Here is a 27,612-nt window from a genome sequence, read left to right on the forward strand (position 1 = left end):
TAATACTGTTTATATTTATAATAAATTCATGTATTGGTTAATAAGTGAAAGATTGAGTTGGTACCGCATTTACTATGGGAAAAACATAAAAATACTAAAACATTTTTACATGAAAAATACCAACATAAATGTTTAAAATTTTGTCTTTTGAGAATTTATTTTGAAGTTGAATTGCCAGAAAGTCCTTTTTATTTATCGGTGTTGTATTTTCACATGTGACAATATTTATCCAGTATCATAGCCTAATTTCATAATACGGCATCTGATGTGTGTCACATGTGGTTTCTGTATCATGAAAGGTTAGGGTATGTTTAGTCATGTGATACACATGTGATGATATTACTCATTCTGGGCAAACAGTACCCAGAATCACTTGATTTACTTGATGTTGAGACTTAAAAAGCCGTAGCTTTTGTGTCCCTCGATATGTTTCTATATATTATTATCTTGTCCAGTGTACACAACTTGCTCGTGTGCACTTTAAAGAACCTAGTACATCTTTCGAGACGAGTAGGGGGTTACCCCGGTGTATTAGTACATCACAGCCACTGATCACCAACTGGGCCCTCTGGGAGATCAGTCTTTGACTGAAGAGGTCACCCAGTATAAAGATAAAACAAACAAACAATACTATAGGGGGCAAACTTGCAGAAAGAAGTAGACAAGTTTTTTTCAGCCTTGACTTGAATTGGTTGATGTCCCGCATCATATCGATTCCAGTTATTAATTATTAATTTTTTTTACAGAAATCCACAATGCAGAGTTCATTTTAACTGGAGTACTGAAGCAGCAGTTGGATTTTAACTCATATCCTTTTTAAAGTAATTGCAAAAACAATATTTATTAGTTTTTCACGTATTAAGATTGCCAAGTATCTTTTTTATTACTATGTTTCAATATTTATGTTAGCTGTTCTTCAAAATTGCATCTTGTTACTTGGCCAGCAAAAAGGTACATATTTAATTGTGCTCGTGAATTTTATTAAATTGGTTACTTAACCACAGATGTGTACACTAGACTTTCAGTTTTAAGTCCTCCTGTTTTGTTCATCTAGTGAGTGGCCGAGCGGTTAAGACAGTGGTACCGTAATATGTAGCTTTAACATCGACGAGGGTTCGAAGCTTACTTTTCGTAAAAGGTCTATAAACCATAGGTCCAGTGTACACATCTAGCACCTGTGCACTTTAAAGAACCTAGTACATCTTTCGAGTCAAGTAAGGGGTTCTCCCAGTATACTGGTTTACACACAGCCACTGTCACACATAACCACTCATCATACCTTGGCCCTCTGGGAGACCAGTCTTTGACTGAAGAGGCCACCCAGTATAAAGAAAAAGTAGTAAATAAGTCCTTATACAAGAGGACTGGTTCTCTCACCCGAACTATGGTCGAGTATGATGAAAATATATACAGATATTTATTTAGATATATTTCCTCCATGGGTTGAGGAGAGGCTTGAACCTGTGCCGATTTTGTGGCTATTATGCATTAAGGGTCTTTCTCACCTGTTCCAGCATGTTGTGATGTGGCTATGCGCATATTGATTGGCATCCGTGTGGATTGAAAACTATTTTCCGGACCGGAACTGTGTTGGAACAGGTGTGAAAGACCCTTTAACAGATTCAACTAGAATTAAATTTGTATGTAATATTTATCCTTAACATATAATTACATTTAAATACTATGGCAAGGTTGGTTGACATCATACTTTCAGATTGGTCTAGCTACTGTGATACTTGGAATTTTCAAGAGGTATTGACCAATTTATGGTGACAGAAATGATGAAGAAGAAGACCCCTTTTCAAAGTTGGCTCATTCAAAGTTGCCCCTTTGCAGAGTGTCAGGCTTGACTGGATCCCAAATTTACCAGTGGGCTAAACCCAACTACAGTATTATATTAACAATAATGTTGTACTATACATATTCCATGTGAATTATATTTTTCACATACTTAAGCCGACAACGCCAAAACATGGTTTGACTTTTTTAACTGAGTTGACTCAAAAAGCATAGAGACAATTCAGTATATTGTTAGCATTGGTGTTAATTTGTTCCATGAATAATAATTATTAAAATAAAAATTAAATAATATATTAATTATTAAATATTTAACGTACACATTTTATAATAATAATTTGACATATTTTTAGTGTTTAACTCAAGCTGAAAATATTGTTTTAAAATGTAAATTATTGCTGAGCAATTACCATTGTTTTTAAAGTTGATTGGTTGATACACAAATAACATTATTATAACATATGTGTGCATAAACAATTATTGTATATAATTATAACTATGTTAACTAATTTGTAAATATAGATTTGGATACGTTTGTTTAAATCATTTGAGTTCAACCTCAACATTTTCCATGTAATTTGATTGGTCGATTTTGTATCGCTTGTCACGGATTATTCTCTCCCGTTTTAACGGTCAAACAGAAGCTGCAGCAGATCGTTTGCACTGACGTCACACTTTCTCATAGTACTTAGTGAGGCACCATCTTGGTGGGAAGTCCAAACGATCAACAACTGCTCACTCCGCTACCAAACCTGAGCGCCTCATTTTCCAAGGCTTTGACGATAGATCTGACGTAACCAATGGCCCAGATCCGTTTTTAATAATGAGGGAACGTATAAAAATGAAATACTTTGCGAGCATGGGCCAGGGGAGCCGATCGTGACCCAGGGGGCGAAGCCCGTCTCTTTGAATAATTAAGATTAATCGATTTCTGAGCACATAAAAATTCCGCCTGGAAGAATACAATTGTTTTGTGTTACGCACTTTTTAGGCACTGGTACTGATGCGCCACTGGTTATTTTCACGCAAAATCTATTCTTCTTAAATACTGTATCTGAAATTACATACGATACCTCATGCGTGTCATAGAAGTGTTACTTTCTATTTCATTTCAACCATTTAATGATGTTGCTGTTGAAAAGCGACTGGGACAACTCTCCACAAAACAATGTATCGGGGGGGGGGGGCATGAAAACTCTATGTTATTTTTTTTTTTTACGCTTCCCTCTGCACAGCATTGTTTTTCATCGATGTCTTCCGTTTTGTCATAGAGATACTATAATATCTCTATGGTTTCGTGGAAAAGGCGTATCCTTCGACATTAATGTCGTTGCAAGTCTTCCTTTTTTTAAATCATATGCTACAGTGATGAACTTTTACAGTAGAATTTTGTCCACATTAAGGAATTACGAATTGGTAAGTAACTTTGCTAACCTGAATCGATTTTTTATGATTGAGATGAATAGATTATTAAATATAAGGTCCTGTTTCTGTTGCATAAAAATAACCGGTTAAAACAATGTGAAAAATTAAACCCACTTTCTTGGAAACAGAAACAGGACAATTTTTTAGTAACCGGTTAAATGGCAGCGCAAAATAACGGTTAAAACACTCATTCAATTATAAAAAAAAAATAATAATTTTTATTGACAGCTGCTAACTTTGTCACTAGGCCTACACTGCAGTAACGTTTGAATTAACCGCTAGGACCAATTTCATTTTGGAGCAAAAATTGAACAGAAATGCAGTCATTTTCAAATTAAGGGTTTATTCGGCTCTATGCAGCAGAAACCGACCCCAATTTTGAATGATAATACACGTCTGGTTAATAAAACCAGCTTTGCGTGAAAGGCAATTCATTTTTATGAATGTTATATATATATAATTTAGAACTGACATAATAGATTAATTGTATAGAAAATTGTCTTGCGGAACGTTTTTTTGTTATGTTCATCATAGGCTTACTCACCACATAACCGCTCTACTGGACAAAAGGTGTTGGGATTGGATTTTAGTGAGATTCGTATGTTATTTGTATACAGTAAGGAGGTAAGTTAAAATGCACATGTAATTAGAAAAATGTATAAATATGCCTACAAACTAAGTTCTTCTATTTTATTGTTAGCATAACATTATCGTGATTTAATGGTTTCACATACTGTATCTGTTTTATTTTAGATGCGTCATATTTTCTAAAAGTCATGAAGAAATTAGTGAGCGTGAAGGGAATCTGTAAAATGCTCTTCTTTGCACTGGTTTTGTATACAGCTTATGTATGAAACTACTGTATTATTATTATTTTACTTATTTTTTAGACAAAATATGTTATCCAGATTTAGCGTAATTTATAACACAATGACATCAGGCCTATCAACTGTTAGGCATAATATCTAGATCTTCCAGATCTATAATACTGAGATCTGAGTTTTCTTTACACCCCGTACTATAGGTTCTATTGTAGGCATTGAACTGTAATTTCAAAATGGATACCGTAGTATATATAATACTTATTATTATTTACATTTCAGATTATGGCATTACGTTATGTTGTTCAACCTCCAGTAACGTTTGCAATGATTCCAAGTTGTAGGCCTAAAAGTTACGAACTGGTAGGCATATGAAAGTTTAGTTACCATATGACTCAGCGCAAGGAAGGATACAGCGCAATCACAAGCCATCACTTGTTGCGTAGCGTTTTAGTGGGAACCTAGCTTTAGCTCTTATCATTACGTTGCAACGCGTTGGTCTGAAGATTTTGATATTTCTCGAAAATAGAAAAAAGATTTAATTTTTCATATTTTTTCAGGGACAATAGGCTTACATATTTTTTAAGCAACATCTTGTTTTGGTAGGATATAGACAGATGCCCTTTTCACTCGAGCTCTGTGAATTCAGTTACGGTGAGCTATTATATGGGAGCTTCAAAGTGTTCAAACTAAGCAGTGAAAATGGATCATCTGCTTTTTTTTTTTTTTTTATCTTAGGATATTTTATGGATTATTTTTATGTATAAAGCGCTTAGAAACATTGTATTAGGCGCGCTATCAATCAATCAATTTCTTTTATTTCAGAAATTTCATCCATATCAACAAACTTAGGCCTACAAACAGAAAAAGAAAATTGGCAAACTATAAGCTTAAATATACTTCTGTATCTACAATACATTTTTTAGTTATGGAGCAAATGTTTGCAAACACCAAGCAACAAGAATATTACAACTAAAAAGACTACCATTTCTATTACTATTAGTAGTACAGTATTACTATTATTAGTAATAATATTATTAGGCCTATTCTTGTTATTATTATTATTATTGTTGTTATTATTGTTTTAATATAGGTTCTTGCAACAACAAATTACCGCGTTGAAAATGAAAAACAGATTACCAAGGTATGTTGCTATTTATTTTTCTAAACTAAACATGACCTCGCTCTTCAAATACAACTATGAATACATTTTATAATCCTTTTTTTTTATCAATAAACAAGAAATATAGTATTTTTGCGATATCTGCAGCAGACCTACTACTGTTGTGTTCTAATTTATGTGTAACACTGAATTTTTAGTTGATATATTTATTTTTTGTGACCCTTAACATTAGAGCCTAAATGCGTTCAATTAAGTGTGACATTTGTCTAAACCTAAAAATAAAAACAAAATACAGTTAACATTTTCTAAAATAATAGAATAATAAATGAGAAAATGGGTATTAATATTTATTTTGATTTCCAATAATAAAATAAATATAATGTATAATCATCTTTATTTCAAGCAAATAGTATACAACATCAATAACAGATAATAATATAAATATCAAAAGGTAAAATAATAATTTTGTTGAAGATTGATTTAAATTAAGAAAGATTACAGTTTAAAATAACCAGCGAATTATTTTTTCAAGTTAATTTTATTCAAACAAAGCAACACAATGCGGTATAGTGTTTTGTCGTTGTTTCTGGATTCTAATTTCTCCAGGAAAAATGAAATTTAAAATAATGTTAAAAAGAGGAAACAACGAAAAACACCAACATTAACACGAGAAAGTTGTAGCAATCGCTTCTAATTATCGAATTACCCGGACAGGCTACTATTTTACAGAAAACCCATAGGCCTAAAGCTTTTGGAATTACAAATTCGTCAAACACAAGGTATTATGTTAAGCATTCTGGTCAATCTGTCAACGCCGGTAGCTACTTCAGTGTGATTATTGAAGCTAGAGCCATCAACAACAGTCATTCCCGAAAAGGAGGAGATTTTTGGTATGCAACTATAAGAAATAAGGTTGTAAATGTAGCAGGCAAGATAACTGATTTTGATAACGGTACTTATGAGGCTAAGTTTTTTGCTGCACAGCCAGGTGAATATGATGTTGAAATTACATTGGTACATCCGTCTAAAACCACTGATTTTATTGAAAATGTACTTTGGCCGATGGAAGACAGAGTCGTATGGAATGGTAATTTCACATCGAACGACAATAAAACACACGAAATAAAAAGGTGTAAACTGAAAGTGCATGCTGACTACAATAATACATGTGTTTATAGTTTTCCACTGGCGTTGGGAACAACCGAACTTGTATGTGATAAACCGAACGAGAAAATGTTTACGTGTGATTCATTGACGTCACTCAAGTCCAAGAATACCTACATTGAAAGACATTTTTCTTATTTATTTTCTGACAATTCTGCCCTCTTTCAAAAGTAAGTTCGTTCATTTGTTGATTTACCATAAACAAAACCCCCATTGACAAATACAGTCATTAAGCCTACAAATGCAATAACATAATGCGAATACATAGAGATGAAAATGAGTAGCTTTATAACAAATCTATAGATGATATCTGGATATGTGTATTATATTTTTTGAATAGTAGAATGACATGTTAGCACAAGACTACAATTGAAGTACTGTTTCTTCTCCATGAAAACAACACACAAAACAAAACCAATATCCGTAAATCTTTTAATGGTAACCCTGGGTTATTATTCTTTGCCTTTTTTATGTTGGGTTACTATTAGAAGAGGGGTTAGTATTAGAGTAGTGGGTTACTATTACTAATCTTAAATGAGGCACCTGAAAATAGTAACCCACCCCCAACTGTTCCGGTCAGCAACTAATAGCGAAATAATAAACAAGTTTGGTTAAACTCTAACTTCATTTTATAAACTAAAAAATACTCAATCCTCCCCCACTCCGAGATCAACATGCCTTATCTCCTTATTTTCAAAATACGGCTGTCATAAACGACCAGTCTTCATAATGGAAATATTTTGTGACTCTAACAGTAGCTCCCATGGGTTAGAGTGTGAGTTACTATTAGAAGATTTACGGTAATTGCTATTTTATTTAAGTTTTACCATTAATTATAAAAAATAATACCTGCTTTTAATGTTTTGGCTTAGGCTATAATGTTTGTAATAAAGTGATTTTATGTAAACATTGTCTCTCTGTAGGTCTGTAACGTACGTTAGGATTTTGAATGGTCCTCTAAAAATAAACATCACAGGTAAATGTTGCACTTTTTTGTTTACTCAAATCACACTGGGCTATTATTGAGATGGCATGTCAACGTTTTAGACCGTTACATGTTATACAAATACCGAATGTTTATGATGAGTGCAATGGTACAAGTAATTTCATTTGGTGAAAGATGAAAGGTTATATTTTCATGAGGCAAAGCTCAGTTCAGTTCAAAAAAATGTATTCATTCAATAATGGCATATTATTGTACAGCCGAGTAAAAATATATCAGGTAAGCCTAATCTTTTTCGTGTTCATTTTTCAGCCAATGACTTTTTTATTTAAAGATGTATTGTCCTCTGAAAAAATAGTTCTTAACATTTTTTTTGTCATTTTAATTTCACATAATAGTTATCCACTTTGACCAAAAATTGGATCATAAAAAAATTATTTACCTGCAAAACTGTAATTTAAAGCAAAAAAATAGTCAAATTGGCTGCCAGACAATGTCTTTTTGATTGAATTTAACCATTTATTATGTTATTTTATAAGTGAAAACATAATTTTTTCGTTTTTTTCTCTACGGAAGTGATTACCTTTATTAAAACTATATATCACATTTGAACTTTGTATTTTGTTATCAATATTCTAAGTGTAGGCCTATAGGCCTAATATAATTATGCAAAATAGGTGAAAACATGTATGTAAATAAAATCATGTGTAATACTATATTATTTGATTCGCGCCTATTTTCAGCCTGTTTTCCACTATGCAAATTTTAGCGTCAGCTTACACGCATGCGTATTCATATTTCCATCTCCCAAATCCCTCTCTACGCATGTGTATAAGCTGACGCTTTAGATTCGCTAGAATAACTTTTTGTTTTCCAGAAACTTCTGAAAACACAGTGTATCACTTACCAGAATGCAAAGCAGATCTACCAGCTACAATTAGTGATGGTTTTTGGATGAAAAATTCTTGGACGTCTCTACGGTGTAAGTCAAAGCAGTGGTCAAGGGTGGAAATAAGAAAATGCGTAAAGGGAAAACAACTTTACTTCTTTGGAGACTCCACAACAAGGCAATGGAATGGTGGCTTACTTGATCTTCTAGGTCTTCGCAAAAGCAACATGACAAAATATCCTAACGCTAAGAAAACATACCATTCAAGTGATGTTGTTAATCTGACATTTCATTTCCATCCATTCACACTAGGAGTAACTAATAGTCCATATCGCATTGGTAGATGGGAATATGAGATCATGGACAACCTGGACACTAGGATTTGTAATTATATTATTATGATCAGTCCATGGGCCCATTATACACAGTGGGTAAAAGAACGGTATATAGAGAGACTTTACCTCTTGCGTCAAACAATTCTGAGATTACGAAAGCGTTGTCCTAATACAGTTTTTGTTATCAAAACGCCGAAACCCCGGAATCACGATACAGGAACTTCTCTCCTTTATGCCGGTGATAAGTTGATTTACGATATTCGAAGTTTCTTTCTTGATGTATTTAAAAATATTGGTATTCATATTATTGATGTATGGGATATGAATTTGGCGCACCCATCTAAATCAACAATCCATATGCCGATAAGAATTATTTATCAAGAGTTATATCTATTTCTTTCCCATGTTTGCAAAGTAGAATAGTGTTTTAAAATTTTCTTTTATAATTCCAGGCAATTCTGCCTGCCTTTATTAGGAAACTACAACTATTTTACTGTAGTGAACTTTTTCTTCTTAAAAGATACAAATTACAATTTTGAAAGATTAACGTAAGAATATATACATTTGTTAGTAACTTGTGTGAGCGATTGCGCCAATAATAAGGGCTCATGAAGGTTCCCTTTCAGTCCCATAAGGCGGACATACAAGGTGATACTCGTCTCACAGATTTCCTTAAAGATGTATTGTCCCTTGAAACACAAAAAAATGACGGTCAAAATATTCTAAATTTAAATTGGCCATATCAAAGTAATATTAAAGTTATTCACTTTAAGTCGAAAATTCGAGGCAAAAACAACAAGTTTACGTAATTAACAGTTAAATTAATTTGATTACATTTCATCTGGAAAATCTCACGAGCGAAAGTAAACAAAGATTTCAAACCACGAGTATGCATTATGCATGATGCTAATTAGGATTGTTTACAACTCGTCGCGGTTGAGAAGGTGTTTTCACACAGATCGCGAGGAAGTTTATGATTATACATACAGAGTAGTCAAACAAGCGCGTTGCATTATGAATATGTTTTGATCGAAAACTTTGACTGGAAGTCAAAGTTATTTTTTGAACCAAAAAACGTCCGTATTTCGGTTGAATTATTTTTTTTTTCAACTAATGTTTGGTGAAAGTTAATAACTATCATGATACTTCAAAATAACCACTTTGTTTTGAAATATTAAAAAAAAATTTTTTTTGGGAATTACTCAAAGGGACAATACATCTTTAACTTATCGTTCTAATTAATTAATTAATTAAATTACAGTATATCACCGGGCGGTTTAGAATGTATGTTCTATGTCTAATGTGTCTATATTATTAATTAATTAATGTTCTTTGCCTGTTGTGTTTATATATATGTTTATAGATATATGTATATTTGTATATATATTTGTATTTTGTTTTTATTTTATTTTCGTTTTGTGCTATTTGCTATTTGTTTTCTATGAAAATACTGTAATGTACGGTGAGAGTAAATAAAGAATTGAATTTTTGGCGGTCGCGCATGCGTCATAGACTTTAACATGACATTTAATTGTGTTATGAATACTTAATAGAATATTTACTATTCAGATATGGAAGCATTGACTGCGTGAGTCACTTTGTGACCGGGAATTGGGAATGACATCTCCATACATCGTTCTTCAAACAGTGTCATAAGGTAATTAAATAGTAAAAAATATTTAATTAAACATTTTCTCTTGGAGATTAATTCAAAAAGCATTAATCACATGCAGTTTGGCGAATGAGATTCTTTAGTTGAATTGTTAATTTTTATCACGACTCGATGAAATAACAACGAACGGCCTTAGAAAACAGTTTCACCTGTTTTTTAATGTAGTAGGCCTACTTAAAAGTTCATGAATTTTAAACCACGGCATATGTGCAATAATTTTGTATGCGCGACATCTCATTAACCAATTCTTTATTGACTCCCACCGTACGTTACAGTGTTGTCATAGAAAACAAATAACAAATAATTCGTTGTCAGACCTTATCCATTGGGCCTCAGGACCACTCAATACATACTTCTTGCTGGTGCCCGAATCTTAATCCACTAGCGTTGAACATGAGGAGTGCAATGTTAAATGGTTCTCGAAAAAATATTGTAAACAAAAAAAGCACGATCCTGCTAGGACTCGAACCTGGAATCCCCTGATTCGTAGTCAGATGCCTTATCCATTGGGCCACAGGACCACCCAATACATACTTTTTGCTGGTGAACGAATCTTAACCCACTAGCGTTGAACGTGGAAAGTGCAATGTTAAATGGTTCTCGCGGAAAAAAATGTAAAGGAAATGGCATCCGATCCTGCCAGGACTCGAACCTGGAATCCCCTGATTCGTAGTCAGATGCCTTATCCATTGGGCCACAGGACCACCCAATACATATTTGTTGCTGGTTAACGAATCTTAACCCATTGGCGTTGAACGTGAGGAGTGTAATGTTAATTGGTTCTCGCGGTAATATTGTAAACCAAATAAAAAACACAATCCTGCCAGGACTCGAACCTAGAATCCCCTGCTTCGTAGTCATATGCTTTATCCAATTGGTCTATAGGACCACCCAATACATACGTATTGCTGGTAAACGAATCTTAACCCGTTGAACGTAAGGAGTACAATCTTAAATGGTTCTAGCGGAAATAATTGTTAACAAAAAAAAGCACGATCCTGCTAGGAATCGAACCTGGTATCCCTGACTCGTAGTAAGATGCCTTATCCATTGGGCCACAGGACCATCCAATACGTACTTCTTGCTGGTGAACGAATCTTAACCCACTAGCGTTGAACGTAAGGAGTTCAATGTTAAATGGTTCTCGCAAAGATATTGTAAAGAAAAAAAAGCACGATCCTGCCAGGACTCGAACCTGGAATTCCCTGATTCGTAGTCAGATGCCTTATCCATTGGTCCACAGGACCACCTAATACATACTTCTTGATGGTGAACGTATCTTAACCCACTAGGGTTGAACATGAGGAGTGCAATGTTAATTGGTTCTCGTGGTAATATTGTAAACCAAAAAAAAAGCACAATCCTGCCAGGACTCGAAACTGGAATCCCTCCTAATCGTAATCAGATGCTTTATCCATTGGGCTATAGGACCACCCAATACATTGCTGGTAAATTAATCTAAAGCTTGGTTCCCACTAGAACGTAACGCAAGGACGTAAACGCAACGCAAGCGTTTTAACCAATGACAAGCGAAGTTATAGACAGTTACCAATCACAAGCGAATAAGCCATCGCTTGTGATTGGTCAATTTACTTGCGTTGCGTTACGTCCTTGTGTTACGTCGCTAGTGGGAACCACGCTTTAACCTGTTGGCGTTGAACGTAAGGAGTACAATGTTAAAGGGTTCTCGCAAAAATATTGTAAACAAAAGAAGCACGATCCTGCCAGGACTCGAACCTGGAATCCACTGATTCGTAGTCAGATGCTTTATCCATCGGGCCACAGGACCACTCAATACATACTTCTTGCTGATGCCCGAATCTTAACCCAGTAGCGTTGAACGTAAGGAGTACAATTTTAAATTGTTCTCGCAAAAATATTGTAGACAAAAAAAGAACGATCCTGCCAGGACTCGAACCTGGAATCCTCTGATTCGTAGTCAGATGCCTTATCCATTGGGCCACAGGACCACCCAATGCATACTTCTGGTGGCTGGTGCCCGAATCTTAACCCATTAGCGTTGAACGTGAGGTGTACAAGGTTAAAGGGTTCTCGCAAAAATATTGGAAACAAAAAAAGCACGATCCTGCCAGGGCTCGAACCTAGAATCCCCTGATTCGTAGTCAGATGCCTTATCCATTGGGTAACAGGACCACCCAATACATACTTCTTGCTGGTGCCCGAATCTTAACCCAGTAGCGTTGAACTTAAGGAGTACAATGTTAAAGGGTTCTCGCAAAAATATTGTAAACAAAAAAGCACGATCCTGCCAGGGCTCGAACCTAGAATCCCCTGATTCGTAGTCAGATGCCTTATCCATTGGGTAACAGGACCACCCAATACATACTTCTTGCTGGTGCCCGAATCTTAAGCCACTAGCGTTGAACTTAAGGAGTACAATGTTAAAGGGTTCTCGCAAAAATATTGTAAACAAAAAAGCACGATCCTGCCAGGGCTCGAACCTGGAATCCCCTAATTCGTAGTTAGATGCATTATCCATTGGACCACAGGACCACCCAATACATACATCTTGCTGGTGAACGAATCTTAACCCATTGGCATTGAACGTGAGGAGTACAATGTTAAAGGGTTCTCGTTAAAATAGTGTAAACAAAAAAAGCACGATCCTGCCAGGACTCGAACCTGGAATCCCCTGATTCGTAGTCAGATGCCTTATCCATTGGGCCACAGGACCACCCAATACATACTGCTTGCTGGTGCCCGAATCTTAACCCACTAGCGTTGAACGTAAGGAGTACAATGTTAAATGGTTCTCGCAAAAATATTGTAAACAAAAAAGCACGATCCTGCCAGGACTCGAACCTGGAATCCTCTAATTCGTAATCAGATGCTTTATTCATTGGGCCATAGGACCACTCAATACATACTTCTTGCTGATGCCCGAATCTTAACCCAGTAGCGTTGAACGTAAGGAGTACAATTTTAAATTGTTCTCGCAAAAATATTGTAGACAAAAAAAGAACGATCCTGCCAGGACTCGAACCTGGAATCCCCTGATTCGTAGTCAGATGCCTTATCCATTGGGCCACAGGACCACTCAATACATACTTCTTGCTGATGCCCGAATCTTAACCCAGTAGCGTTGAACGTAAGGAGTACAATGTTAAATGGTTCTCGCAAAAATGTTGTAAACAAAAAAGCACGATCCTGCCAGGCTCGAACCTGGAATCCCCTGATTCGTAGTCAGATGCTTTATCCTTTGGGCCACAGGACCACCCAATACATACTTCTTGCTGGTGAACGAATCTTAACCCATTGGCATTGAACGTGAGGAGTGTAATGTTAAATGGTTCTCGCGGAAATATTGTAAAGAAAAAAAGACACGATCCTACCAGGACTCGAACCAGGAATCCCTTGATTCGTAGTCAGATGCCTTATCCATTGGGCCACAGGACCACTCAATACATACCTATTGCTGGTGAACGAATCTTAACCCACTAGCGTTGAACGTGGGGAGTGCAATGTTAAATGGTTCTCGCGGAAATATTGTAAACAAAAAAAAAGAACGATCCTGCCAGGACTGGAACCTGGAGTCATCCACTGATTCGTAGTCAGATGCCTTTTTTATTGGGACACAGGACCACCCAATACATACGTCTTGCAGCTGGTGAACGAATCTTAACCCATTGGCGTTGAACGTGAGGAGTGTAGTCTTAATTGGTTCTCGCGGTAATATTGTAAACCAAAAATAAGCACGATCCTGCCAGGACTCGAACCTGTTATCCCCTGATCGTAATCAGATGCTTTATTCATTGGGCCATAAGACCACCACTCAATACATACTTCTTGCTGGTGTCCGAATCTTAACCCACTAGCGTTGAACGTAAGGAGTACAATGTTAAATTGTTCTCGCAAAAATATTATAAACAAAAAAAGCACGATCCTGCCAGGACTCGAACCTGTTATCCCCTGATCGTAATCAGATGCTTTATTCATTGGGCCATAAGACCACCACTCAATACATACTTCTTGCTGGTGTCCGAATCTTAACCCACTAGCGTTGAACGTAAGGAGTACAATGTTAAATTGTTCTCGCAAAAATATTATAAACAAAAAAAGCACGATCCTGCCAGGACTCGAACCTGGAATCTCCTGATTCGTAGTCAGATGCCTTATCCATTGGGCCACAGGACCACCCAATACATACCTCTTGCTGGTGCCCGAATCTTAACCCACTAGCGTTGAACGTAAGGAGTACAATTTTAAATGGTTCTACCGAAAATATTGTAAACAAAAAAAGCACGATCCTCCCAGGACTCGAACCTGGAATCCCCTGATTCGTAGTCAGATGCCTTATCCATTGGGCCACAGGACCACCTAAACCATACTACTTGATGGTGAACGTATCTTAACCCACTAGCGTTGAACGTAAGGAGTACAATGTTAAATTGTTCTCGCAAAAATATTGTAAACAAAAAAAGCACGATCCTGCCAGGACTCGAACCTGGAATCCCCTGATTCGTAGTCAGATGCCTTATCCATTGGGCCACAGGACCACCCAATACATACTTCTTGCTGGAGCCCGAATCTTAAGCCACTAGCGTTGAACGTAAGGAGTACAATGTTAAAGGGTTCTCGCAAAAATATTGTAAACCAAAAAGCACGATCCTGCCAGAACTCGAACCTGGAATTCCCTAATTCGTAGTCAGATGCCTTATCCATTGGACCACAGGACCACCCAATACATACTTCTTGCTGGTGAACGAATCTTAACCCATTGGCATTGAACGTGAGGAGTACAATGTTAAAGGGTTCTCGCAAAAATATTGTAAACAAAAAAAGCACGATCCTGCCAGGACTCGAACCTGGAATCCCCTGATTCGTAGTCAGATGCCTTATCCATTGGGCCACAGGACCACCCAATACATACTCCTTGCTGGTGCCCGAATCTTAACCCACTAGCGTTGAACGTAAGGAGTACAATGTTAAATGGTTCTCGCAAAAATATTGTAAACAAAAAAGCACGATCCTGCCAGGACTCGAACTTGGAATCCCCTAATTCGTAAACAGATGCTTTATTCATTGGGCCATAGGACCACTCAATACATACTTCTTGCTGATGCCCGAATCTTAACCCAGTAGCGTTGAACGTAAAGAGTACAATGTTAAATTGTTCTCGCAAAAATATTGTAAACAAAAAAAGAACGATCCTGCCAGGACTCGAACCTGGAATCCCCTGATTCGTAGTCAGATGCCTTATCCATTGGGCCACAGGACCACCCAATGCATACTTTTGCTGGTGCCCGAATCTTAACCCACTAGCGTTGAACGGAAGGAGTACAATGTTAAATTGTTCTCGCAAAAGTATTGTAAACAAAAAAAAGCACGATCCTGCCAGGACTCGAACCTGGAATCCCCTGATTCGTAGTCAGATGCCTTATCCATTGGGCCACAGGACCACCCAATACATACCTCTTGCTGGTGCCCGAATTTTAACCCACTAGCGTTGAACGTAAGGAGTACAATTTTAAATGGTTCTACCGAAAATATTGTAAACAAAAAAAGCACGATCCTCCCAGGACTCGAACCTGGAATCCCCTGATTCGTAGTCAGATGCCTTATCCATTGGGCCACAGGACCACCTAATACATACTTCTTGCTGGTGCCCGAATCTTAACCCAGTAGCGTTGAACGTGAGGAGTACAATGTTAAAGGGTTCTCGCAAAAATATTGTAAACAAAAAAAAGCACGATCCTTCCAGGGCTCGAACCTGGAATCCCCTGATTCGTAGTCAGATGCCTTATCCATTGGGCCACAGGACCACCCAATACATACTTCTTGCTGGAGCCCGAATCTTAAGCCACTAGCGTTGAACGTAAGGAGTACAAAGTTAAAGGGTTCTCGCAAAAATATTGTAAACAAAAAAGCACGATCCTGCCAGAACTCGAACCTGGAATCCCCTAATTCGTAGTCAGATGCCTTATCCATTGGACCACAGGACCACCCAATACATACTTCTTGCTGGTGAACGAATCTTAACCCATTGGCATTGAACGTCAGGAGTACAATGTTAAAGGGTTCTCGCAAAAATATTGTAAACAAAAAAAGCACGATCCTGCCAGGACTCGAACCTGGAATCCCCTGATTCGTAGTCAGATACCTTATCCATTGGGCCACAGGACCACCCAATACATACTTCTTGCTGGTGCCCGAATCTTAACCCACTAGCGTTGAACGTAAGGAGTACAATGTTAAATGGTTCTCGCAAAAATATTGTAAACAAAAAAGCACGATCCTGCCAGGACTCGAACTTGGAATCCCCTAATTCGTAAACAGATGCTTTATTCATTGGGCCATAGGACCACTCAATACATACTTCTTGCTGATGCCCGAATCTTAACCCAGTAGCGTTGAACGTAAGGAGTACAATGTTAAATTGTTCTCGCAAAAATATTGTAAACAAAAAAAGAACGATCCTGCCAGGACTCGAACCTGGAATCCCCTGATTCGTAGTCAGATGCCTTATCCATTGGGCCACAGGACCACCCAATGCATACTTTTGCTGGTGCCCGAATCTTAACCCACTAGCGTTGAACGGAAGGAGTACAATGTTAAATTGTTCTCGCAAAAATATTGTAAACAAAAAAAAGCACGATCCTGCCAGGACTCGAACCTGGAACCCCCTGATTCGTAGTCAGATGCCTTATCCATTGGGCCACAGGACCACCCAATACATACCTCTTGCTGGTGCCCGAATTTTAACCCACTAGCGTTGAACGTAAGGAGTACAATTTTAAATGGTTCTACCGAAAATATTGTAAACAAAAAAAGCACGATCCTCCCAGGACTCGAACCTGGAATACCCTGATTCGTAGTCAGATGCCTTATCCATTGGGCCACAGGACCACCTAATACATACTTCTTGCTGGTGCCCGAATCTTAACCCAGTAGCGTTGAACGTGAGGAGTACAATGTTAAAGGGTTCTCGCAAAAATATTGTAAACAAAAAAAAGCACGATCCTTCCAGGGCTCAAACCTGGAATCCCCTGATTCGTAGTCGGATGCCTTATCCATTGGGTCACAGGATCACCCAATACATACTTCTTGCTGGTGCCCAAATCTTAACCCACTAGCGTTGAACGTAAGGAGTACAGTGTTAAATGGTTCTCGCAAAAATATTGTAAACAAAAAAAGCACGATCCTGCCAGGACTCGAACCTGGAATCCCCTGATTCGTAGTCAGATGCCTTATCCATTGGGCCAAAGGACCACACAATACATACTACTTGCTGGTGAACGAATCTTAACCCACTAGCGTTGAACGTAAGGAGTACAATGTTAAAGGGTTCTCGCAAAAATATTGTAAACAAAAAAAGCACGATCCTGCCAGGACTCGAACCTGGAATCCCCTGATTCGTAGTCAGATGCTTTATCCTTTGGCCCACAGGACCACCCAATACATACTTCTTGCTGTTGAACGAATCTTAACCCATTGCCATTGAACGTGAGGAGGGTAATGTTAAATGGTTCTCGCGGAAATATTGTAAAGAAAAAAAAACACGATCCTGCCAGTACTCGAACCAGGAATCCCCTGATTCGAAGTCAGATGCCTTATCCATTGGGCCACAGGACCACCCAATACATACCTCTTGCTGGTGCCCGAATCTTAACCCACTAGCGTTGAACGTAAGGAGTACAATTTTAAATGGTTCTACCGAAAAATATTGTAAACAAAAAAAGCACGATCCTCCCAGGGCTCGAACCTGGAATCCCCTTATTCGTAGTCAGATGCCTTATCCATTGGTCCATAGGACCACCTAATACATACTACTTGATGGTGAACGTATCTTAACCCACTAGCGCTGAACGTAAGGAGTACAATGTTAAATTGTTCTCACAAAAATATTGTAAACAAAAAAAAGCACGATCCTGCCAGGACTGGAACCTGGAATCCCCTGATTCGTAGTCAGATGCCTTATCCATTGGGCCACAGGACCACCCAATACATACTTCTTGCTGGTGCCCGAATCTTAAGCGACTAGCGTTGAACGTAAGGAGTACAATGTTAAAGGGTTCTCGCAAAAATATTGTAAACAAAAAAGCACGATCCTGCCAGAACTCGAACCTGGAATCCCCTAATTCGTAGTCAGATGCCTTATCCATTGGACCACAGGACCACCCAATACATACTTCTTGCTGGTGAACGAATCTTAACCCATTGGCATTGAACGTGAGGAGTACAATGTTAAAGGGTTCTCGCAAAAATATTGTAAACAAAAAAAGCACGATCCTGCCAGGACTCGAACCTGGAATCCCCTGATTCGTAGTCAGATGCCTTATCCATTGGGCCACAGGACCACCCAATACATACTTCTTGCTGGTGCCCGAATCTTAACCCACTAGCGTTGAACGTAAGGAGTACAATGTTAAATGGTTCTCGCAAAAATATTGTAAACAAAAAAGCACGATCCTGCCAGGGCTCTAACTTGGAATCCCCTAATTCGTAATCAGATGCTTTATTCATTGGGCCATAGGACCACTCAATACATACTTCTTGCTGATGCCCGAATCTTAACCCAGTAGTCTTAATCTGTTGGCGTTAAACATGAGGAGTGTAATGGTTCTCGTGGAAATAATGTAAATAAAAGAAAGCACGATGTGTAGGGCTCGAACCTGGGATCCCCTGATCATGGAGTAAAGATTAAGCCCTGATTGATCATATTCAGTCATAAATGACTCTGTTAAAAACAACTGTACTGCCCTCTATCAGTTGAAAGTGGACGCGATCGATGGAATTTTCACAACAACAGGCCTAGCCTAGAGAAAGCGATTTTTTTGTATTTTCATTCTCTATGGCTCTTCCGACCTAGTTGCTTAGGTAATTATATAATGTATTTTTTGAATTGGTATATAATTAATTTCATTTTAATATTTCAGTAGGCCGCCCGGAACACAACACACACTCGCTAAAAGGAGGCCTAACTAGGCCTATGCTAGCTAGGCTAGGCCTAGAATAGGCCTATTTACGACTACTAAAAACCTACCATACCAACCACCAGGACGATTCGGCCCACCTTTGTTTGGACGAATTGGCCAACTATTGGGCCGAAACATCCCGCTTTTAGACAAAACCAATGATATCATTGTGAATTATAAATAAATAAATTCGAAAAATTTATAATAAAATGGTGTGAGTCGTCCCAGGCTGTCCAGGACAAATTGTACAGTAAAGTACAGTAAATCATCAGTAATTCTAGCCTACATTACAGTATACAGTAAATACCAATAGAAATTTATAAATTAGTGTGTTTTATTGCTTTTTCATTATTATTATGAAGTCAAGTGAGATTTTACTGTAGCTAGAAGTAGGAATTCTGTTACCAAATTGAAACACAAATGAATTTTTCAAAGTGCCTAGGCCTAGGCTAGGCCTAGTAGTAGTAAAGGAATAAAAATTTTCTTTTCCTTTTTTTTCAGGTTTATTTTAGCAACTGACTATTCATGAGCTCAAGTATGAACAAGTCCGACTCATCATCTAAAATGCAGTCTTTAGTGAGTTACGCAGGAGACTCAGATGCAGATTCAGATGAAGAGAAGGGTGGCGGAAATAAAGGAGTGACAAGTAAGTTATAAATAGATACTCTGCTACAACTGAAGATTTAGTCATGCATGAATACGGTAATGAAGCTTTCTGGCAAATTGGAAGAATATCAATTTGAAGTTCGAAATATCGTGAAGGGCAAATTATTTTCAGTTTCCTATACATTGTGTAAGTCAAAATTTGTCTAATACCCTTTTCACATCTGCATAAATTGTTACAAGTTGTAATCAGGTTTGATCTCCTGATTTTTTAATACACGCAAATACGAACAGTGAGAAATTTTGAGAGAAAGCATAGTTGCGCGCTATTTTATTACTATGATTGATCAGTTTAATACATGCACACGCAGTAACAATTTGGGACATTTCGGAACAAAGCCTAAAGTATCAGCGGTGTGTTTTCAGAAAATTTCAGAAAACTGTCTTTTGGCACTATGCAAAATGTTGTTACTTTTTGTAGGGGTGAAAAGGGTACAGTATTAGTCAACATCTTTTTTAGGTCCAAATAGCTTGTACACTTTAGTGGTTTATATCATGTAGGTTTCGTTGTCCCATGACCTAGGTGGTCGTAGGGGCGTAGCAGACGAGATACAATACTCATCATGCTACAACTCTCAGGCATACGCCATATCTCCCAGTGGTGCCTACTATCTCCTCTCTGGGAGTCAATGCAAGCAAGTAAATTGACCAATTACATCCCACACTTCAGATGATAACTTCCTTTTGATTGGTCAATGTAATAATATCATATGTGTATGCTGCCTGAGAAAAACACTATCGTATAATGTTAAGCTGCCTAACTCATGATGTTCATTTTCATCTACAGCATGCATCTTTCGTTTTTGATTTTGAAAGTTGTTGTGTCGAGAACGATTATGTAATTTACCTTTAGCTTTAGATGTGGATTGTTGCGATTTAAATGTGGATTGCGATTTACAGAATACTTTCCAATGATTCATTTTTCCGCAATTTCTACAAGTGTCTCCCCACGCTGGACATTTTCGTGGTTCATGACTTCGGTCGCAATTTCGACATTTTCGTTCATACTTCGTTTTCATTGAATGAGCAATTACTGTCGGTGGTTGTTGTTGATCCTGCATCTTCTTTATTGTGCAATTAGATGCACTGATTGCTTCATATTCACGACCACGCTCAATAACTTGCGCAACAGGATATTTCTCCGGTTTTGTAAGCAGTTCCTTACGAAAATCTTCGAATGGTGTGGACAACACTACCATTTCGATCAATCGCTCATTTAGTTCATCCTTTTTAAAAGAGCATTTTTATGCTTTTTCACGTAGACGCGCAACATAATCACTGATGGGCTCATCTGTCTTTTGCCTATAGGTTGAAAACTCTAACCTATGAACTCTAAAATTTATCTTGACAGACGCATCTAGTTGCTGCTCAAACAAGGTCCATATTTCTTTGGGTACCTTTTGGTTTGCATCAGACAACCCAGATGATAAAATTCTCTTCATACCTTCATCACCAAAAGCAAGTTTAATCTTTGTTGCTTTTTTCTCATCCAGTGTTACATTGTGGTCTTCAAAATATAAATTCATGCGTGCTTTAAACGCACGGAGACTCTCTGCCAGGTCTCTGGCATCCCAATCCATCTTGGGCATTTTAGATGACATATTGATTATTGTTACGTACGGCCTAGCCTAAGCCACCAGAGCAATTATCACGCTAAAACGGTGATGGTGATTCGCCTACAAACGGCGCTGCTGTTGTTGGACGGACACGAGTGTTTTTTTTTTGTTTTTTTTTTTACGGCGAGGCTTGTTGCTCGGAAATCAAAAATGTGTCACGTAACTGTAAGTGTACTAAGATTACTTACAGGAGTTCTATTCCTTGTTATTTCACAATATACCGCTGCCACCATTTAATGATTGTCAGACACGTTTTACTGATTATTTTGATGTTTAATATATATCTATTAATTGGTATTATTTTCAAACATGGCGTTGTATTAGAACTGCCCTTAGTGCGCAGTAGCGTTGCTATGGTTATATGGTTGGGGGCAGCATACACATATGATATTATTACAGTCAAATTATAGTGAAATTTTAAAAATACATTGGAAGCAGTTTGCTTTCTTCCTAAAAACAAATTAAGATACAGATTATTTGGATCATAAATAAAAAAGTTTCAATAAAAATATGACTGTATACAGTGGCTTAACGGCTATGAGCGCTCACCCAGGGACCCCGGAGAAGTGTCCAGAGGAAAAAACAGACATTGAAATATGTCGAAAAAGGCTAAAAAGCCCGAGGCCTCCAGCGTTGGAGGGCCACTTACAGTTCCTAAACCAGGGGCCTCTGCATTATGCCACTGACTGTATAACTTTATTTTTTACTAGGATTAGTTTCGTATGTCGGAGAAGACGAAGGGGGAGACTTGAACCAATCAAGAAATACATCAGTAGCTGAAGGAGAAGTTAAAGAAAACATTCAAGATGAAGATGTTCTTATTATGGGAGAAATAGGAGAAGTTGATGAAACATTTACTACAGAGGATAAAGAAGATGATGAGGTAGTATAAGTGAGATTTAAGGCTCTTTTCTGGCTTCAGTTCAGGTTTGCGTCCGATTGTGTGTACAGTGTTGGTGAATTCTTGCTTTGATGACACAGCACATGCTGAGAAACACATGTGCATGAGTAGAATGATCTTTTTACTTGATTGGTGCATAGCGTTGTCATGAAAATTTTATTTGATTCTTTCTATGTAAAACTCATGTGTCTGAGCAAGGAAAATATTAGTAGAATCTACCTGTTACAACACCGACCTTAAGTGCAATGTAACCATTTAAGATTTAGGAAACTGTACAACATTACAATACAAGAATCATGCACCAATGATTTTGACCTTTAATTCAAATCACCAATTAACTTGATTTCTGTATGTTATAGTTTTCCCTCCAGTGACCTTCAGTTTGTAAAGAGAGGACATATGTTCAAAATCGATTTCTATTTAAGCACACTTTTTTTTCTTAATTTTAGCATAACACATCAGGGTCAAAATGGTCAGAGAGTGTAAGACATTTGTCAATAGAAGAAATACAACTGCCCCCAGAGCCTACTGGAAGGTGTTCCAAACATTTACAGGCAAGTATAAAGCTCTGTCTACACTATCAAACTAGTGAAATGTGTCCAAATGTGGTAGTGATATGACATCATCATGTTACATAAAGTTTGATACTGTAGACAAGGCTTAAAACCAAAACCAGCATGTCAAGAGTGGTGATTGATTAGTGTGGTTGGAATGCTCATTGTCTGGCCAAAAGTTATTCAACTCTGTAGTCGTCATAACTATATTAATCAATTTTTTACAATCGGCATGATATAAATTGTGGTCGAAATTTGAGAAGTGGTCAGCACTGACCTTACTAGCATGGTCAGGCAAGTATGTTAATTGCCACTCTGTCACCCTTTATCTTGATCAGACAAGTGTGAAAGGTTATTTCCACTCCGTGACCTGTCTAACAAGATCGGACAAGTGTGAAAGGTTATTTGTCACTCCGTGACCTTTCTAACAAGATCGGACAAAAATGAAAGGTTATTTGGCACTTGGTGACCTTTCTAACAGGATCGGACAAGTGTGAAAGGTTATTTGCCACTCTGTAACCTTTTGTACAGGGTCCGGCAAGAAGAAAAGGTATATGCCATTCTGTAAATATCTTGAATTTGTTTTTTTTATTTTAGGACAAAATAGCAGGTTATCTTAAGAGGCAATTTGATCTCAACTCAATGATCCAAAATAGGAAAGATTTTCGCAACCCAAGGTAAACATTAATACAAAAATAATTACCATTTAGGGTGTCTTTCTTCTGATTGACCCCAAGTAATTATTTTTTTTAAATCCATCAAGTACTGTTAAGCTACATTTACACTTACTTACAAGACGGCACCTTTCAATTCTGTATACAATGATCCATTGTTTAACAAAACAATGCTGTCTTCATTTCCGTAAAATAGCACAAGTGTGAATGTAGCTTTACTCTACTAGTGTGTTTGGTTATCTTGTGTATAGTTTGCCAACAGTTGGTTTTTATTTCTGTTAGAACTTTCAGTTTAAAGGCCTATTTACACAAGGGCGATAACGATCGACGATAAAAAGATAAGATTTTCATACCTAAAACATAAGAAATTTAAAAAGTTTATATCCTAGAACTAGGATTATCATTTATGCTCTCTTTGATGAAAATAATATTTTCACATGTGCAATCAAATGACGTCATGATTTAATAGTAAGAGCAATAATATCGTTAAAATACGAATTTGTTGTTTTTATTGATCATGACGTTATTTGATTGGATTTTTTTTATTATTATTTTTATCAAATACAGCATACATGATTATCTAATAGTTCTAGAACAAAAACTTCTAATTTCTTTCGTTTTATCCAAGAAAAATTTATGTTTATCTATTTATAGTTTAACGCCCTAGTGTAAATAGACCTTAAGTCAATAAATATAGGATTTAAGTATTACTAGTATTCAATTCAGAAAGATATTTAATTTAGATGTGAATGATGATATGATTTTGGTCGATAAGTAAATATTTTTTCTTTACCACCATTTTTTACCGTATCATGATTTTATTACTCGTTGGTCCAGTCCTTGTGCTCTGCTCTGACTTCTTTTCTTTTTTTATTTCGATGTAGCATATATGAAAAATTGATTTCGTACATGGGGATTGATGAATTAGGTAGCAACTACCCAGATGATGTGTACGACCCACATGGATGGACAGACGATTCTTATTATGAGAGTTTAGGTATTTCTAAAATTCACAATGTACATGCTATTCTTCCCAAGCACCCTAAAAGAAGATCAGAAATGTTAATACACTATTGGTTTAGCAGGGTTGAACACACTTGACAACACTCAAATTTGAGACACCGTCTTGTCTGACAAAAAACGATTTCATGATGACCATACAAATTCAATAATATTATATAAACCGATAGGTTGTGATTGTTGAGTTGGCTACTCAACCCTCTGTCCAAATAAATTGAGAATAAAACATTAAAATATATATAACACAGGACTCAAAACCTTTGCTAGTTCTAAAAGTTTTAATAAAAAAATATGAAACCCAACCAGCAAGTAAGCACATTTTAGAAAATTAATTAATTCTGCAAAATTTTCAATTACAGAAATTAGCAGATCAGGTCTACCATACATTTGCTAGGGCTAGACTAAAAAGTATCTACACTATTTGTTCAAAACTTAAAACCAGCAAACTTTAGCTAGTTTTGAAATTTGTAACTAGCATTAGCAATATGAAAATTGCTAGTTAGGGTGAGCTTTGAGCCCTGCAATTATTTCAGTTCATTTCCTTATACTCTCCCCACTGGTGTTATTTCATTTAATTTTTGATGTATTACAGTAATGTTTAGGCCTAATAAGGTTTAGACCGAGATAGACATACCACCTTGTTTGAGCTATGCTAAACAAATCTAGTAAATTTACCAAGATCAGGTGCTGATTTAATGTACTTCTCTAGACTTTTTGAAGAGTACCTTAAAATCTTTATTATACTTTAAATACAGTAATTAAATAATAATATAATAGTAATGATGCCATTGAATAAAACAAATGGTTACTTAATGTTACCTTATTCCAGCCAAAGTACAAAAAGAAGATATGGCAAAACGTGAAAAAGAACGAAAAACAAAAGTTGAATTTGTAACTGGTACGGTAAAGAAACCAACAGGCTCATCAACAACAGGAGTAGCGGTTCCCCTGGCAACAGTAAACACTGTTGGTAAGAGATTGTGATAGTTGCTCGTTTTTTTGTTTTTAGGATTGTACCATCACATCACAAAAAACATGTGATTTTAAATATTGATCATTTTGATGCAATGTGTACGCATTGTGGGGACAAATGTAGTGTTAGCTTTAATACAACAGCATACATACACTATTTTTTTGTGTCTTATATAATTTTCAAGTTGTATTAAATACATACATGGACTTAGATGTTACACTTTTCAACTACATGATTCTCCCCTATAAGGCTCATGTCAGTGCAGCCAACTACCGTGCTCTCCCCTCTGTCCACGACAGTGGCTGTGTGTACTAGTACAGCGGGGTAACCCCCTACTTGTCTCAACGGATGTACTATGTCTTTTAAGGTGCACACAAGCATTTTTTGTATCCTGAGCCTATGGTTTATAGTCCTTTATTGTCCAAGAAGATTAGTTCTACCACCAGAACCATGAAGGTGGTGGTTATTATCGTAATAAATATATGGACAACTACATTTACACAATCATCCCCTCCCATTTACACAATCATCACCTCCCATTTACACAATCATCCCCTCCCATTTACACAATCATCACCTCCCATTTACACAATCATCACCTCCCATTTACACAATCATCACCTCCCATTTACACAATCATCCCCTCCCATTTACACAATCATCCCCTCCCATTTACACAATCATCCCTTCCCATTTACACAATCATCCCCTCCCATTTACACAATCATCCCCTCCCATTTACACAATCATCCCCTCCCATTTACACAATCATCCCCTCCCATTTACACAATCATCCCCTCCCATTTACACAATCATCCCCTCCCATTTACACAATCATCCCCTCCCATTTACACAATCATCCCCTCCCATTTCCTCTGGATAGCTGCTCTTAATTGATTATATTTGTTATTTGTCCGAGAACATAGGCTGATAAGATAGGGGTCAAATTTAAATCTGATTTTTTTTTTTAATTTCAATTACCTTTCCTTTTATAGATGACCAATCAAAGAAAAGAAAAAGCAAGTGGGATGTTGGGGCAACAGGGGTTGCTGTTGCAGTGCCAAGGCTAGCATTCCCCGCAACAAGTTCAGTTAATACTAATAAGACTGTTATTTCATCTATTGGGACATTAAAGAAACCACGCTTAGACAATTGATTACACTAAATAGACATCAACATACAGTAGAACCTCTATCTTGTATATCTTGTATAGATGTATCAGCCATAGTTTTAAAACATATACAGATGTCCATGCTTTTGTATTACGGGAAGGCGTCTACTTAGTAATAGGGGTGTTCCCTGAATAAGGGTGTCTCAAATTAGGGTTCTACAAAGTGAAACATATGATACAAGGAAACTTGAATTAGTAAAGCTAAAACCATCTATTGGGAACCAAACACATAAGAAACTGGACTAGAAACTCATGGTTTTAAAATTATGCATTTATAGGCCTAGTTCATAAATTATAAAAAAATATGTTGTTTGCAATCAAAGAAAAAAGCACTTATGGTTAATTAGGCAGAGTTTTAAAGGGAACACTTTAAATTATTTTTGTTAAATTCATTCATATTTGGCGAGAACCTTGTACAGTTTTTGAATACTGTAATAGTATCAATTTCGTTTATTAGGCTACAATGAATTAAAAAATGAAATCAAATTGTGTAACACAGAACAGAAGTCACCATGAAAAACATGAATTTTAAAATTGGTAAAATACAGAATTCGCAAAAATTCTGCTATAAAAACGAGAGGCATTGTTTTCATTAGGTAGATAATTTAACTTGATTTAATACCATATAATGGTGACTCCATAAAAAGTGAGGAAAAAAAACTAAAACATTAAAATCTGATGTTGAATAAAAATACCAGAAACGTAAAAGTTATTTAGCCTGTATTTATTTAGTCAACTGATAACATTTTTTACAGCACTGTTTATTTTTCATAATTGTTTTTAAATGCTTCTCTATTTACAAAATGCGTGTACCAGAAAACAGGGATTTTACTGTGTAATTTAAACTATCCCCGCACTGATAATAAAGTGCTTACTTACAACAAATTGTGTAGTGAAAATAAACTCCCACAATTATGAAACATAGAGTTATAGAT

At 36.8% G+C, this 27,612-nt stretch overlaps 3 protein-coding genes and 20 non-coding genes across 24 annotated transcripts in view; 3 read left to right on the forward strand and 20 right to left on the reverse strand.

Moving 5' to 3' along the window:
- Positions 1 to 2,321, forward strand: part of LOC140054147 (PAX-interacting protein 1-like) — a 45,423-nt gene extending 43,102 nt beyond the window's left edge. The window contains exons 18-19 of one of the 2 annotated variants that reach the window (XM_072099033.1): positions 747 to 806; positions 1,672 to 2,321. In XM_072099033.1, the coding sequence (XP_071955134.1) occupies positions 747 to 806; positions 1,672 to 1,700 (89 nt within the window). In that variant the 3' untranslated portion in view covers positions 1,701 to 2,321. Of the gene's footprint in view, positions 1 to 746; positions 807 to 1,670 lie in introns of both variants that reach the window. The other variant, XM_072099032.1, reaches the window with a different exon arrangement.
- A 1,385-nt stretch (positions 2,322 to 3,706) lies between these two features.
- Positions 3,707 to 9,830, forward strand: LOC140054405 (NXPE family member 4-like). The gene is made up of 7 exons (XM_072099383.1): positions 3,707 to 3,846; positions 3,976 to 4,070; positions 4,326 to 4,406; positions 5,137 to 5,187; positions 5,896 to 6,500; positions 7,254 to 7,306; positions 8,151 to 9,830. The coding sequence occupies exons 2-7, from the start codon at positions 3,999 to 4,001 to the stop codon at positions 8,918 to 8,920; spliced, it is 1,632 nt and encodes a 543-aa protein (XP_071955484.1). The 5' UTR covers positions 3,707 to 3,846; positions 3,976 to 3,998; the 3' UTR covers positions 8,921 to 9,830.
- Positions 9,831 to 10,617: 787 nt separating this feature from the next.
- Positions 10,618 to 10,690, reverse strand: Trnar-acg (transfer RNA arginine (anticodon ACG)). The gene has a single exon. It is a non-coding gene; the product is annotated as a tRNA-Arg (tRNA).
- Positions 10,691 to 10,800: 110 nt separating this feature from the next.
- Trnar-acg (transfer RNA arginine (anticodon ACG)) lies at positions 10,801 to 10,873 on the reverse strand. Its single transcript has one exon. It is a non-coding gene; the product is annotated as a tRNA-Arg (tRNA).
- A 1,193-nt stretch (positions 10,874 to 12,066) lies between these two features.
- On the reverse strand, positions 12,067 to 12,139 carry Trnar-acg (transfer RNA arginine (anticodon ACG)). The gene has a single exon. It is a non-coding gene; the product is annotated as a tRNA-Arg (tRNA).
- A 652-nt stretch (positions 12,140 to 12,791) lies between these two features.
- Positions 12,792 to 12,864, reverse strand: Trnar-acg (transfer RNA arginine (anticodon ACG)). Its single transcript has one exon. It is a non-coding gene; the product is annotated as a tRNA-Arg (tRNA).
- A 288-nt stretch (positions 12,865 to 13,152) lies between these two features.
- Positions 13,153 to 13,225, reverse strand: Trnar-acg (transfer RNA arginine (anticodon ACG)). Its single transcript has one exon. It is a non-coding gene; the product is annotated as a tRNA-Arg (tRNA).
- A 1,026-nt stretch (positions 13,226 to 14,251) lies between these two features.
- On the reverse strand, positions 14,252 to 14,324 carry Trnar-acg (transfer RNA arginine (anticodon ACG)). Its single transcript has one exon. It is a non-coding gene; the product is annotated as a tRNA-Arg (tRNA).
- Positions 14,325 to 14,432: 108 nt separating this feature from the next.
- Trnar-acg (transfer RNA arginine (anticodon ACG)) lies at positions 14,433 to 14,505 on the reverse strand. Its single transcript has one exon. It is a non-coding gene; the product is annotated as a tRNA-Arg (tRNA).
- Positions 14,506 to 14,613: 108 nt separating this feature from the next.
- On the reverse strand, positions 14,614 to 14,686 carry Trnar-acg (transfer RNA arginine (anticodon ACG)). Its single transcript has one exon. It is a non-coding gene; the product is annotated as a tRNA-Arg (tRNA).
- Positions 14,687 to 14,974: 288 nt separating this feature from the next.
- Trnar-acg (transfer RNA arginine (anticodon ACG)) lies at positions 14,975 to 15,047 on the reverse strand. The gene has a single exon. It is a non-coding gene; the product is annotated as a tRNA-Arg (tRNA).
- Positions 15,048 to 15,335: 288 nt separating this feature from the next.
- On the reverse strand, positions 15,336 to 15,408 carry Trnar-acg (transfer RNA arginine (anticodon ACG)). The gene has a single exon. It is a non-coding gene; the product is annotated as a tRNA-Arg (tRNA).
- A 108-nt stretch (positions 15,409 to 15,516) lies between these two features.
- Positions 15,517 to 15,589, reverse strand: Trnar-acg (transfer RNA arginine (anticodon ACG)). The gene has a single exon. It is a non-coding gene; the product is annotated as a tRNA-Arg (tRNA).
- A 108-nt stretch (positions 15,590 to 15,697) lies between these two features.
- Positions 15,698 to 15,770, reverse strand: Trnar-acg (transfer RNA arginine (anticodon ACG)). Its single transcript has one exon. It is a non-coding gene; the product is annotated as a tRNA-Arg (tRNA).
- A 109-nt stretch (positions 15,771 to 15,879) lies between these two features.
- On the reverse strand, positions 15,880 to 15,952 carry Trnar-acg (transfer RNA arginine (anticodon ACG)). Its single transcript has one exon. It is a non-coding gene; the product is annotated as a tRNA-Arg (tRNA).
- Positions 15,953 to 16,240: 288 nt separating this feature from the next.
- Trnar-acg (transfer RNA arginine (anticodon ACG)) lies at positions 16,241 to 16,313 on the reverse strand. Its single transcript has one exon. It is a non-coding gene; the product is annotated as a tRNA-Arg (tRNA).
- A 288-nt stretch (positions 16,314 to 16,601) lies between these two features.
- On the reverse strand, positions 16,602 to 16,674 carry Trnar-acg (transfer RNA arginine (anticodon ACG)). Its single transcript has one exon. It is a non-coding gene; the product is annotated as a tRNA-Arg (tRNA).
- Positions 16,675 to 16,782: 108 nt separating this feature from the next.
- Positions 16,783 to 16,855, reverse strand: Trnar-acg (transfer RNA arginine (anticodon ACG)). The gene has a single exon. It is a non-coding gene; the product is annotated as a tRNA-Arg (tRNA).
- Positions 16,856 to 16,963: 108 nt separating this feature from the next.
- On the reverse strand, positions 16,964 to 17,036 carry Trnar-acg (transfer RNA arginine (anticodon ACG)). The gene has a single exon. It is a non-coding gene; the product is annotated as a tRNA-Arg (tRNA).
- Positions 17,037 to 17,326: 290 nt separating this feature from the next.
- Positions 17,327 to 17,399, reverse strand: Trnar-acg (transfer RNA arginine (anticodon ACG)). Its single transcript has one exon. It is a non-coding gene; the product is annotated as a tRNA-Arg (tRNA).
- A 654-nt stretch (positions 17,400 to 18,053) lies between these two features.
- Trnar-acg (transfer RNA arginine (anticodon ACG)) lies at positions 18,054 to 18,126 on the reverse strand. The gene has a single exon. It is a non-coding gene; the product is annotated as a tRNA-Arg (tRNA).
- Positions 18,127 to 18,414: 288 nt separating this feature from the next.
- On the reverse strand, positions 18,415 to 18,487 carry Trnar-acg (transfer RNA arginine (anticodon ACG)). Its single transcript has one exon. It is a non-coding gene; the product is annotated as a tRNA-Arg (tRNA).
- Positions 18,488 to 18,887: 400 nt separating this feature from the next.
- LOC140054311 (SAP30-binding protein-like) lies at positions 18,888 to 27,338 on the forward strand. Its single transcript, XM_072099248.1, has 8 exons — positions 18,888 to 19,007; positions 19,607 to 19,751; positions 22,095 to 22,267; positions 22,735 to 22,839; positions 23,437 to 23,516; positions 24,398 to 24,510; positions 25,363 to 25,503; positions 26,502 to 27,338. Exons 2-8 carry the CDS (start codon positions 19,631 to 19,633, stop codon positions 26,660 to 26,662), a joined length of 894 nt encoding a protein of 297 aa, XP_071955349.1. The 5' UTR covers positions 18,888 to 19,007; positions 19,607 to 19,630; the 3' UTR covers positions 26,663 to 27,338.
- The last annotated feature ends 274 nt before the right edge of the window (positions 27,339 to 27,612 follow it).

This window comes from Antedon mediterranea, chromosome 7 (genome assembly GCF_964355755.1).
Source record: "Antedon mediterranea chromosome 7, ecAntMedi1.1, whole genome shotgun sequence".
Lineage (NCBI taxonomy): Eukaryota > Metazoa > Echinodermata > Crinoidea > Comatulida > Antedonidae > Antedon > Antedon mediterranea.

Excerpts from the sequence above, each read along its gene's own strand:
- LOC140054311 (XM_072099248.1), top strand. The coding sequence starts at position 19,631 with ATGAGCTCAAGTATGAACAAGTCCGACTCATCATCTAAAATGCAGTCT. Across the intron at positions 22,268-22,734 it reads AGGATAAAGAAGATGATGAG|CATAACACATCAGGGTCAAA; the intron begins GTAGTATAAGTG and ends TCTTAATTTTAG. Across the intron at positions 25,504-26,501 it reads GGCAACAGTAAACACTGTTG|ATGACCAATCAAAGAAAAGA; the intron begins GTAAGAGATTGT and ends TTCCTTTTATAG.
- LOC140054405 (XM_072099383.1), top strand. The coding sequence starts at position 3,999 with ATGAAGAAATTAGTGAGCGTGAAGGGAATCTGTAAAATGCTCTTCTTT. Across the intron at positions 4,071-4,325 it reads TGGTTTTGTATACAGCTTAT|ATTATGGCATTACGTTATGT; the intron begins GTATGAAACTAC and ends TTTACATTTCAG. Across the intron at positions 6,501-7,253 it reads AATTCTGCCCTCTTTCAAAA|GTCTGTAACGTACGTTAGGA; the intron begins GTAAGTTCGTTC and ends GTCTCTCTGTAG.